General features: G+C 39.8%; 1 protein-coding gene across 1 annotated transcript; it reads right to left on the bottom strand.

Annotated features, from left to right (window-relative positions):
• Positions 1–269: 269 nt before the first annotated feature.
• On the bottom strand, positions 270–12,256 carry LOC119013291 (GTPase IMAP family member 8-like). Its single transcript, XM_037087675.1, has 6 exons — positions 12,215–12,256; positions 10,746–10,806; positions 5,096–5,737; positions 4,923–4,982; positions 3,120–4,334; positions 270–2,142 (listed from the first exon to the last, which is right to left on the bottom strand). Exons 2-6 carry the CDS (start codon positions 10,762–10,764, stop codon positions 578–580), a joined length of 3,501 nt encoding a protein of 1,166 aa, XP_036943570.1. The 5' UTR covers positions 10,765–10,806; positions 12,215–12,256; the 3' UTR covers positions 270–577.
• Positions 12,257–13,266: the final 1,010 nt, after the last annotated feature.

The following is a 13,266-nucleotide window of genomic DNA, read 5'->3' as shown; positions in this document are numbered from 1 at the left end:
TTTCATGAGAGCTTTCATTTCTGGTATAAGTGCTGTCATTTTATTCACAGTGATTTTGTGTTCATGTTGAAGCTTTTCGATTTTATTTGCCCGTGCCTTGGCTGTGAGCGTGGTTTGTTTTTTCCAGCGCTCATTTCAGCATCAGGCTTTATTTCTGTCATTTTCACTTTCTCACTATATTGTTTGTGCATTTGAAACAGATCCACAGAAAGAGACAAAATCCATCCAACAAATATCCATATTATTAACTAATAACCCTGCCTATATCCACGTGACACACTATCCCCCTACTCAGTTTGACCACATAAAATATCATATCCAAAACAAACTGCAAAAATATAATAATATCCCTTCACCTACCTTGTAACTAAACACCTCCTAATAAATTCATGGCTCCTACAGTATAGGCTGCTGATTGAGACACCTAACAGCAGATGAGACCAGGGTATACATCACACTGTAGTCACCCCCAAAATATTACAATTAAATCTGTTTGAGTTATTAAAGCCAAATGAAACTAGAAGAAAATAATCTGTAGTTGCTTTTTTATAGTGACATATACTTCAAACAAATCTGATCATAAAATCGGACATCTTGACGTGGTGACTTCATTCAGAATTTCCAGCATCAACTCACTGAATTCCTGTTCATGTTGTCCCTGCAGTTTTGTCTTTTCCTCTTCAGTGGCCACCTCCTTCATTTCGTTTTCATGTTTTTTCAGTAAGCCATCAATTCTTTTCAGATTTGCTTTCTTTTTGTTCACACATTTCACCAAGTCACAAATTTCACGGAGGTGTTTTTTCTTCAGAGCTTCAGACTCCTCCTTCATTTTCTTTCTGAAATCATTGAACTCTTCAGCTTTCTTTCTGGCTTCTTCTTCATGCATCTTCTTCAGATTCTCCATTCCCTGCTTATGCTTCTCCTCAGTGCACTTTTTCTCTTTTTCCTCTTCTTCTCTTCTGTTTTGATCCTCTTCTTCTCTTTTCTTTTCTTCATCTTTTCTTTCTTGCTCGTATTCTTCTTGTAACTTTCTGATTCTCGTTTGTTCCTCCTGTCGTCTCTGTTCATCTTCTTGATGACGTTTTTCCCACCATTCCTTTTGATTTTGCTCCCAGTTGTCTCGTTCTCTCCTCATCTCTTCTCTGCTCTCCTCCAGCTTTCTGTAAATGTTCTCCTTTGATTCTGACTCTGATCTGATTTTTTGCTCCAGCGCTTCAACATTTTGTTTCCACTTCTGTTTCTGAATTTGTTCATCTTCTTTTCTCTTCCTGTCTTCTTCCTCTCTCATTTTCTTTACTTTCTCCCACTTCTTCCTAATGTTTTCCTCCTTTTCTTTAAATTGTTTTTCTCTCAGTTTTCTCTTCTCTTCTATTTCTGCTCTCTGTTCTTCCATTCTTCTTTTCATTTTCTCCATGTGTTCCTCATGTTTTCTCTGAAGCTCCTCCCTCTCTCTCCTCATCTCTCCCTCCTTCTCCTTCAGGATCCTCTCCATTTCTTTCTGTATTGCTGCCTCGGCCTCTTGCAGCATCTCATTAGTGTAGCAGCTGCCTCCATTTGTCTTCACCATGGTGTCGATCTTGGTGATCAGCTCGCTGACCTGCAAGTGGTTGTCTTTATCACGGTTATTAAACACATGGTATCTTCCTCCACAGTCAGCGATCAGTTTCTTAAAGGAATCCTCACATTGCATTTTGACATAATTTTCAATGGACAGCTCATGATGTTTCAGTTCATCTCCTCCAGTAAACAGAATGATGGTGAAATTTTGTGCATTCTTCCCGAAGGCTTTCTTGATATGTTTTAATGTATCCTTGTCTTCATTTGTAAATCTGCCAATTTTTATCACTGGCAGGAAGACATGTGGTCCTGGAGCCAGAAGACTGATGCATTTCACCATCTCCTCATTAACGTCTTCATGAGACAGAGTTGTGTCAGACAGACCAGGAGTGTCGACCACAACGACTGGACGACCGTCCACTTCAGCCTGTGCTTTCTGACAACATTTGGTGACTGAAGCTTGGCTTAAACTAGTTTCAAACTCCTTATTTCCAAGAATAGTGTTTCCTGAAGAACTCTTTCCACTGCCAGTCTTCCCTATCAGCACAATCCTGAGACACTCTGGGCTCTGTTCTTCATCATCACCTGTGAAATATAAAGACATGTATTTACTGAAACATCACTGTTGGAGTATAGATTGTTTAAAGGGATAGTTTGTGTTTTTTGAAGTGAGGTCATATAAAGTACATATCTATAGTCGGTCTGTTCCCTGCCGTAATCACCGATCAGCACAGCCTGTTTGGAGAAGTAGAGAGCTGCTTCAGCTCGGACACTCAGCTTTGTACTGCAGTGAACGGGGTCCAGAGAAAAAGCGAAATAAACCACCTGAAACAAGGCTCATCTTAAAAAATCTATAACAGTTCAAGTGTATGTTGTATAGGGAAAATTCACACCACTTTACATTGCCGTCAAACCGCCCTTTCTTTTGGCACTACATTTTCTCAACCGTAGAACCTCTGTATCCCTGTGCAGTTGAGCAACCGGGCCTCGCACTGTATTTCGCTGCTCATAGATCACCTGTTGCACAGTCAGATATAGATTTGTTTAGGTGAGCCTTTTCAGCCAAAGCTGAGCGTCTGAGCTGGAGCAGCTCTCTACTTCTCCAAACTGAGGCTGCGCTGATCGGTGATTACGGTAGGAAGCAGACCGACTATAGATATGTACTTTATGACCCCACTTCAAAAAACACAAACTATCCCTTTAATGTCCAGTGAATGATTTAGCAGAATATAATTCATTACTTTTTATGAGGGATGTAACAATACCAAAAACTCTTGGTACCATTTTTATCATGATATTAAAAAACGTCCTTAAATAAAAAGAGAGCTGACAGTTTGAGTCAAGCATTGAAAATCAAACCAATGAAGCCACCCAATCAGAGGCAGGTCTTATGAGAATGAGCAGTGTAACAGAACAATACAGTGAGAGGGACTGATAATAGAATGTGTTCATACTGATAGGTATCGTCACAGTCCTATGCGGCATTGCAGCATTTGTTTCAAATTGTGAAATTTGGTATCATTACATCCATTCTATTTATATTTAAACATTACAGAACTTACAGCTGATGGCACTTTTTGTTTTCAGGTCTTTCAGTTCAGTCTGCAGTGTGGTGATGGTTTCCTCTAGTTGTTTGATCTTTTCTGTTTGGGCAAATGCAAATGTTTCTGTAGTGTAGCTGCATGGTTTGTATTTGTAGGGTCTCAGTCTCATTTTATCCACTGTGGCCAGCAGCTCTGGGATCTGCTGCTTTTCCTTGATGTTGAGAACAATGTATCTTCCTCCACAGCTCCGAAGGAGCTCCTGGATGTCTCTGTTGTCTTTTACAAGCTTAATGGGGGCTTTAGCTGTGGTACCTGAGTCCACAGTGAATAGTATCATGGTGAAGTCATTGACGTGAGAGCTAAATGTGTTCTGGATGGCCTTTAACTCTTCCATGTCTCCATCAGTGAGGGGACCCACAGGTAGGACCAGGATGAAGGCATGGACGCCCTCAGGATCACAGAGGGAGACACATCTGAGTGCTTCCTTCATCACTTCCTCCTGAGGTTTTTCACACAAGGCAGGCAGCTCCACCAGGGAAACACAACGTCCACACACCTCTCCCTGACTCCGAACACACACTGATGAGTTTGAGACTGAAGGAAACTCTGTCTGACGTAAAATGGCCTCAGCTGCGGAAGTCTTCACTGCTCCTCTCCTCCCACACAGAACCAGGTTTAAAGTTGGTCTGATGTCTTCAGACTTTGCTCTGATAGTCTCTTCACTGAAGGTGAGGAAGGCTCCTTTGTTTTCATCGACAATGCCCATCATCTTCTGCATTAATGAGCTGTGGTTTTCTTCAGACATGCTGTAGTATCTTCCTCCACAGTCTTTAAGGAGCTGATTCACAGAGGCAGTTGTTTCAGCCCCCTCATCTATCTCAATGACCATCGAATGTTTTAAAGCCTCTTGACCAAACAAACTCAGGATGGACTTCAGTCTTTCTCTGTTCTTCTCCGTGAAGTCAGAAGGCTTCACTAACAGCAGGAGAACATTTGGTCCAGGAGGACACAGACTCACACACCTCTTCATCTCCTCTCTCACAGTCTCCTCAGACAGACTGAAGACATCTGGAGTTTTCACAACAGTTAGAGGATTTCCTCCCCACTCTCTACGTGCAGCCACACAAATCTTGGTCTTTTGGTGATGAAAAGCTTGGCCCCCGATGATGAAGTTACCAAGTCTTGTCTGTTTGTCCTCATTTTTTCCCAGCAGCACAACCCTGAGTCCAGATGCTGTAATACAACAGAGAGGAAGATAAAATGACAAATTGACTGACACTGAAAACAAAACTGGTTTTTGGCTGACAGGAGGAAATATCTTCAGTCATTAAGAAATTCTCCAAATGTTCTGGTTCAATCCATAACGTCAAGTTTCCGATAAACTGTGATGTGTCATTATCATAATATTCATAATAAACCATATTGTGTTCATATATAGCTGTTTAATATAATAAATGACATTTAAGAGAAGATGTGGTAGCGGTCAGATGCATTAAATACACAGTTTGGCAGTTATCAGTGCCATTACAGGAAATACAGTTTTTTCCAAACAGAGCAGAGGATGTGGAGGATGGTTGTTCACTTTAGGAAAAGGCAGAATCACAATTACCCAAACATTTATTTTACAAATGCAAAGTTGCCAAATGAATGTAACAGATACTAAGAGAAGACTAACTAAATACTAACCTGCTGAATGATTTCAGATGTTTTTTTTATTTCATCTTATTTTATTGATTTTAAGTGGTAAAATACCTGTGAAATGTGTCTGGGTTGATGTCTGAGAAAATACATATCACTGTACACTGTAGTGGATTTACTTACAGTCAGTCGAAGGGTTTTTTCCCGAGACTTTATGAGTGAATCCTTTTAACATACTCCACCCTGTAAAAAGATCAAATGAAAAAAGAACATTAATTTGCTGCTTACTGTTCCAATTTATCAAAGAGTATCTGTGTGAACAGATTTTTCATAGTCTGAATTGTTTCTGCACTTACCAACAGCTTTAATAAAACCCTTAACAGACGTCTTTGTTTCCTTGTGTTTGGGGGTTTGATATTCAGCTGGTAAAGTCGATGTTGTGTCCTTAAACAGATCACAGCTGACATGTTTTCCACTGTTCTCCTTCGCGATTTGAACCAACTGTGTCAACATCTGTGAAGGTTTAAGGTTCTCCTTACACAGAAACTTGCATCTACACATTCTGATCATATCTTTTATTTGAGGATCTTCAGTGTATTTGTCCATCAGACCTGGACTCTCCTCTCTGGGTGGTGATATCAGAACCAGTGAATGATCAAATGATCGATCACTGAAGAGTTTCAGGATGCTGCAGAGCTTCAGTTTATGATCCTCAGTGAAGTCTTCAGGCTGTAGGACCAGCAGGAACACATGAGGTCCGGGATCAGAGAGTCTCACACAGGTTTCTACATGTTCGTTCAGTTTGTCTGAAGAGATGTTGGGATGCAGCAGATCTGGAGTGTTGATCAGAACTATTTCTTTCTCTTCTAACTGTCCACTGACTCTCAGACAGCAGTCTGGTTCTTCCTCGGTGTTGAACTTCCCTCCAAGTAGGAGTTTCCCCATTGAACTCCTCCGAGACCAGCTGTTCCCCAGCAGAACAACCCTCAGCTCAGACACTGGAACAAAAGGGCAGGAAAGGAAAAACACAGATTTGCATATATTCAGTTATAGTTTCATTGCTGGTCAATTATTTATTGACAGAATTCAACTTGGAAATACTGTAAATTCAGATGTTTTTAAATAGCAGGATGACATGGTTAAGTTTGACTCACTGTTAGGTGGCAAGAAATAATTACTGCTGCCACATTTCGGAGGATACAGGTTTTTTTGTGAACGTAGGGGCACAACAGTAGTTTGCCTATTTACCTCATCACATGTAATCTTTCGCTGACCTTCCCATGACACACATGGAAAACCAGCCAGAACCCAACGCAATTATAAACGGGACCCTAGGACAGTCAGACCCAGTTCTGAACATGGTGGACCTGACAAACCCAAACAACAACACAACACCAATGCCGGGAGCAGCATTATGGTCCACCAAATAACAAGTGATGTAACAAGTGATGAAAAAAGGGGCAGCAAGTAATACAAACTACAAACAAGTCACAAACAAAAAAAAGATTGCAGAATGATTATTGTAGGAGAAACATTATTTATACATTTATTTGATAATCCCTTGAGATGAATAAAGCACACATGAATAGGGGCACCACCTCTGTTCTTTTATCTCTTTGACTAATCTGGAGGAAATGAATCAAATTTGACTAGACAAGGTCAATCAAAATCAATCAATTCTAATCAGTTTCAAATCAATTAATTCAGTCTCACCACTGAAGTAGTAACTTCTACACACAGTTACCATTGGTTCTCCATATTAAAACAAACCTCCACAGACAAAAGCCATATATTTATTTTGCTAAATAGTTCAGAGTAAATAAATGAGATGGCAAATTAAACAAATGACAAGATTAACAGATGAAAGGAAGATGCTGAGTCTGTAATGAATAATGAAAATGGCAGATGGTGAAATTGCTAAAGGGTGAAAGCAATTAAATATTAAGAGAATAATTCAATGCTAACAGAGCCCTAACCAAATTTCTCCTATGCTCAAAGACAATAATTCAGAGCCAACTCAGGAAACTGCTCAATGGGTTCTTAAACAGCTAACCCCCATAACGTCTTTGTTAATGATGATGGTGATGATCTTGATCATGAGTGTTGATTCTTTGGCTCTGACTGATAAACTTATCGAACTTCTTCACTAAAATAACTGAAGGAAAGCTTCAGTCAAGTTATCCCTTGTTAACTTACATTAAGTACGAGAGAATTTCAAATTAAAGTTCACTTCCCTTAAGTCAGGTCATGATGCTTAACTTGGTAAAACAGATTAAAACAGAACTTCGCTCTGGAAGACACTTAACAAAAGTTGAAGGACTCAAAAGAAATCGATTGATATGGTGAAAAATATAAAGTGAGCAACTCTCTTAAGAGTGATGTCTCGAAGAGGTAGAAGTAGAAAAGAGCTTAAGGCGTAAAATTGAAAAGAGGCATTTAAAGCATGAAATGAAGAGTAGAGTTCAGAGAGAGATGACCCTCATGTTTGTCAACTCTGATGAGGCAGGGCTGCCAGTCCTTGCACCAGAGGAGGTAACAAGTCTGATAACTCACAGAAACTAAACTAACATTTTAATGTTATTAATTGTCTTTCACCTTTCCGAGAATGTCACCATGGCTTAATGTGGACTGTCTTAAACACAAATCACATGAATCATTAAATCATTAACATTAAAAAATAATAGTACTTGGTTCAACACTTAAACGCACTTGATTATACAGTAGATATAATTACTACACATTGTCCTTTTTTTCCATTATGCTATTATAACTATTATATAAGGAAGTATACTTTAAACATTGACCGGTAAAATGGATACATGAGTTAGAGAAAGGGCTGCACAGTGGCCCAGTGGCTAGCACTGCTGCCTCACAGCTAGAAGATCGCCGGTTCGCGTCCCGCGTTGGGACGCCTGGGATCTTTCTGTGTGGAGTTTGCATGTTCTCCCTGTGCAAGCGTGGGTTTTCACCGGGTACTCCGGCTTCCTCCCACAGTCCAAAAACATACTGAGGTTAATTGATCATTCTAAATTGTCCGTAGGTGTGAATGAGAGTGTGTGAGAGTGTTTGTCTCTATGTGTAGCCCTGCGATAGACTGGCGACCTGTCCAGGGTGTCTTCGCCCTAAGTCAGCTGGGATAGGCTCCAGCCCCCCCGCGACCCTGCAGAGGATTAAGCGGCGTACATAGAATATGTACAGATGATGGATGGATGGAGTTAGAGAAAGACTTCACTTTTTGGTACAAATCTTACCAGGGCTCACCACTGGAGAGCGCTGTGGATCCATAGAACACAGGGCAATTCTGCATGTTTAAATGATCTCAGCTGTGCATTGTCACAGAGAACTGAGAATAAGATCAATTTTGTAAAAGTGACTTCCTGACTGATTATATGTTCCTTTGCAGGGTATTAGTTTCTGGCTATTAGTTGTTATAGCTTTGTTAAGATTTGGAGGAGGGAAGAAACTCTAAGGTATGTGAGGGAGTTTTTTATTACCGTGGTCTGTGTGTTTCTAAAGTGCGATCATAAGTCAAAGAGAAGTTCTAGCTGGGTATGTGTGTTTGTGTTACAAAGATGTTCCATTAAAACATATAATTTTCAAAAGGATAGGTCAGTTACTTGGTAATATGAAAGTTACCTCAGCGTCTGCTACACACATTTAGTTCAGTCTGCTACTTACATGTAAACCTGAACTGATGGCATGCAAAACGTCTTAGAGAAAGCATGGTTTTGATGGGTTTCATTCCAAAACCTAAACACTTCTATCAGGAATAAAAGTCAGCTGATGATTACTGTTAAACAAACACAGACAACTGACATTTCTGGACGTAAGGTAAGCCAATAACCAGTAATATAAACCAATAATAAATTCTATTTCATCATGACTTTCATGACTGCATGGTGTGGTTCTCCAACTGGTTCTCAAACTGCACAGCACAGGACAGGAAGGACCTGCAGCGGGTGGTGAGGGCAGCGGAGCGTAGGGGTGGCAAACATTTCCGATTCTTCGATGCATCGCTATTCTCTCTAGAATGGTTATGTCTCGATGCAGATAAGTTAATAACTGAAATTTTAAAACTGACATTAGTTTGCCCGCTGCAACATTCCGTTCGCCTGCTGCAGAGTGCTACAGAAAGTGCCTGCTGATTCTCTGCTGTACACGCATGTGCACCAAACACACGTGTGAGTTGTTTAGGTTTGAGCGGCGACAAAATGACTGCAATGGCAAGCACCAAGCCTGTAAGACTGATACCAACTTCTTTGAAAGCTGCTGTATGGCAGCATTTTGAGTTCCCTGAAGTCGAGGGGAGAATTGACAAGACTTACACAGTTTGTAAGGTGAGTGGAACTCAACTTGAATACTTTGGCAACAGATAATTTGAGAAACCACCATGCACAATACCACCCAGAGTTGGGAGAGATGCAGCGACCTGTTGCAGATGCCAGCCAGAGAGTGATCGAACAGGAGCGTGGCACAGCTTCAAACAAATCTCTGAGAGAGCGAAGTGGATTACCAAATCTATTGCAAGTTTTATTGCATTGGATTTAAGACTGTCTTCGGTTGTGGAGAACCTTAGAGCCAAGTTTCAAAATACCATCTCTACAGTGAAACTAAAACAGAAGTTTTGGACACTTTGATGAAAGCGGGTAGGTAAGTAGCCATGTTTTAGTATGAGAGCTGAAACATAGGTCCATAATGTGTTGAAATGCAAGCTGCATTGATTACTGCATTGAAAGCTTTTTTTAAAAAATTTTTTTATATAGGCTACAGTATACTGTTTTTCTGTCAGGGATATGCTCATTGCCTGTAACAGGAGGATTCTGTGCTCATAGAAAGTCATATCTATTTGTGACAAAGAAAAGAAAAGTGACAAAGTAGCTGCATCGACACGCATCGATAATCGGTTTAGAACTGAATCGTTGACCTCAGAATCAGAATCGGAATCAAATCGTGAGGTGCCAAGAGATTCCCACCCCTAGTGGAGCGTGTCGTCGGGACGACACTTCCTCCTCTCAGAGACATTTACACTGGCTGACTTCAAAAGAAGGCCAGCCGTATTGTTAAGGACCCACTCACCCTGGACATTACCTGTTCTCCCCCCTGCCCTCTTGGAAGAGATACAGGTCAATCAGATCTAAAACAAACAGACTGAAGAACAGTTGCCTTGCCTAAATATTTTACTATTGTTGTAAATAGTGTTGTACTGTTTGTCACACTGGCCATGTTTTATATTTATTTGTGCTGCTAACTGTGTTTTGTTGTTTTTTTCCTGAAACAATGACAATAAAAATCTATTGTTCTATTCTCAGTATCACCACACAGTGGGAAAATCAGTATGACAATCAGCCTGCTGCAGTCATGCTGTCTGTTGTTATCACCAAAAGTGTTGTGCACCAGGCTTTGTTTGCCAATGGTTGTTGGGTAACTTCCTGTTATGTTCAGTTAAATTTTACCTACAAAATGGCGATGCCATAAGTCGATACTAAACTGATATTAACATTTCATGCATACACAGCAGAAGACCTAAGACTTGACTTGGACCAGGCCAAATAATCAGGTAAAATTAAAATGGTATCCTTCTCCTGTTTGGGTTTTTTCAGGTTATTAAAGTATTTTATTACAGTTATTATTACAGGTGTAGCCTGTGTCAGATACCTATACATTCACATTAAGTTTCATGTAATACAGTATTGAATAAAGCTGCATCTGACAAAAACAACATTGTCATTACATTAGGTGTCCCACGAGTCACTGTTGGAGAGTGACTGCCAGTGACTGCCAATTCAAACACGGCACCACTATGTGGGACTGCTGGCTCTGCACCCTTTCGTCAGCGAAGTTTCAGATTTTTAACATCAAGCTTTCACACTACTTCCTTCAGAAACTGCCATCTGTAGTTTACTTTTGGTGTCCTGCAAAATGTCCTGCAGCAGATAATTCAGTCATTGAATCAATCCACCAAATGGGATGTTTTGTCAAACAGTAATAAAATCTGACTCGACTCACCTGATTCTGCAGCTGCCATGACGTCACTCTGCAGGAAACGACCAGCCGCAGCAGTGAGAACCTGAAAAAGGAATGATCAGAATATAAAGGATCTCACACACCAGCCTGATTTACAGAGGTCACCTTCACAACTTCACTGGATTCAACCTAACAACCCATGAGCTGCCTACAGCTGATAATGTGAAGGCCTGTATTGACAATTACCTTATACTGAAAATGATCATTTGACTTTTAAAGCAATAGAATCATATAACCTGTGTAATTTGTGTTGAAGTTTTGCTGTAATTTGTTCCTGAGTCTAACACAGAAATCTGTAGATTTGAAGGCTTTCTGAATAAATTCTTAGGTAATGCAGTTGAGCTAATTCAGTTACATACCTAGATAAGAATACCTACATCCTCATGTATTACACATAGGTGTAGTGCTGCCGGAGCACAGCTCCACCGCTTTTTCCTCTAAGTGAGGAAAAGTGATGAGTCTTACTTGTTTGGCAAGTTTTGAATATAGGGGGTCATCTTCTCATTGGCAAAGCTTAACAGCTCTTCATGTGCAACTTGTTACATTATGTAATAAATACTGTATGTAATGTCCAGTATCATCCTGTCATTCACTCTGTGTGAGGCATGTCACCCACCTAACAGCAACTGCAGTTAGAACCTAAGCCATCAAACTACTGAACTATATTAAAAGTGACATTTCTCTGTGGCAATAATAGAAACAGTGGGTATGACAATCAGCCTGCTGCAGTTGCGCTGTCTATTGTTATCACCAACTGCAAAAGTGTTGTGCACCAGGCTTTGTGTGCCAATGGTGGTTGGGTAACTTCCTGTTATGTTCAGTTAAATTTTACCCACAACAGTCGATACTAAAGTGATATCAACATTTTGTGCATACACAGACAAAACTTTAGAAATTCAGATCACAGTCACAGCCTGATTCACCTGAACCCAAACAGAAGTGCAAGAGTTTCAGAACAATCCAAAACATATTAATCATACAGTATGATAAATTCATTCTAATATTCAGTAGGCGATTTTGGGAGGGGGCAAAATTACCTGCCATCACTCTCTATCCCCTAGTAGCAGATAGTGTGCAAGAAATCAAAATCATTGTTGCACAGTGGAGTCAAGCCATGCACGGTGTCATAATTGTGTCAGAATGCTTCAAATCATTAAACCAAAGGCCTCGGCGAGGAGTACTTCCTTTGGTTTGATGATTCGAAGCATCCTGCTCACTTATTTGAGGTAATTTATCTTCGGCTAGCAGTTGTCAGAGCTTTTCTGTATTTGTCAGTCAGTATCATGTGGGAGTGAATACAAAGTTGTTTCCAGCTCACTTAGCAAAGTAGCTTTGATTCTGAACTTAACTTTGAACTGAATTCTGATAAATAATGCATTTTATGGATCTACAGTAATAATATTTATCAGTACTGATATGTTTTATATTGTATTTATTGGTTTGGTATTTACCTTCAGTTTAGTTGTAAGTCGTTGTGATGTCCTGTTGCTTGTTCGTCGCCCGAGATGATACAAAGTGAAAGTGTTTGACAGAAAATGTCTTCAACAGATCTGATTCACTGTCATCATTTCCTCTCAGTTGCCTCTCAAAATATAACATATGAATGGTCTGAAGGGGAGGTCTACTTCATCATTTTGTTGAATATCATTATTATATGAACATGGCTACTTCATTCTGCTCTAATGAGTGTTATCAATTATTCTGTGACGTATTAGTCGTGTGCATTTTGTTGTAGAGCCAGACATCAGCACAGTTAACCTGCAAACACTCAAGTTAGTTCATTATTTTGGCATCACTTTAATAATTTGTGGATCTTGGTAGAAAAAAGACTCACCACATGAAGAGCCTTTTAGTTTCAACATATTGCATCATTTTGTGATTAAAAATGCTATAAACTGATACAACGATATATGATAATGTATGATTTTTCTTCAAATCAGTGAAATTATTTCAGGGCTTGACACTAACTTCATTCCCAAGGAGCACATAAAGGAATTGTTTTGACGAGAAATATTTACAAGCAATACAATAGTACTGATTTATTTGAAGCAAAAAAGTGCACTTCTTTTTTATGTTCAAACTGTGTTGAGTAATTGTGTCATTATTTTTACTTTAACCAAAAGGCAACTGTTGATACTGTTGATGCAACTTTAATTTTTTGATCATTTTGGCTGTATTAATGTATATTACATACATTTTGTCATTGTTTTATTTTTGAGAAAAAAAATGGACTTTTTTGTGCCAGTGCCAGATTATTTGAATGGGAACAGCTCCCAGGTCCCTCCTTCTTCCTCTATGCTACCTTCAAGGCCCTCCCACAGAAGTGCCAGGCGTGTAACCATGGTAACAGAGGAGGCCACATAACGGAGATGGAGTATTCAAAAAACAACAACAAAATGAGACCATTTCTGATCAATACAACTACATTACAATGACGAGGGCCTCACGCTGAGTCATTGTCCCGAGTAACAAACAATATTCCTCACTTCGTGGTAGACGAAGT

The sequence above is a fragment of the Acanthopagrus latus genome, chromosome 23 (assembly GCF_904848185.1).
Source record: "Acanthopagrus latus isolate v.2019 chromosome 23, fAcaLat1.1, whole genome shotgun sequence".
NCBI lineage: Eukaryota > Metazoa > Chordata > Actinopteri > Spariformes > Sparidae > Acanthopagrus > Acanthopagrus latus.
The sequence above is the reverse complement of the archived record's forward strand: the minus strand, read 5'-3'. Positions and strand labels throughout refer to the sequence as shown.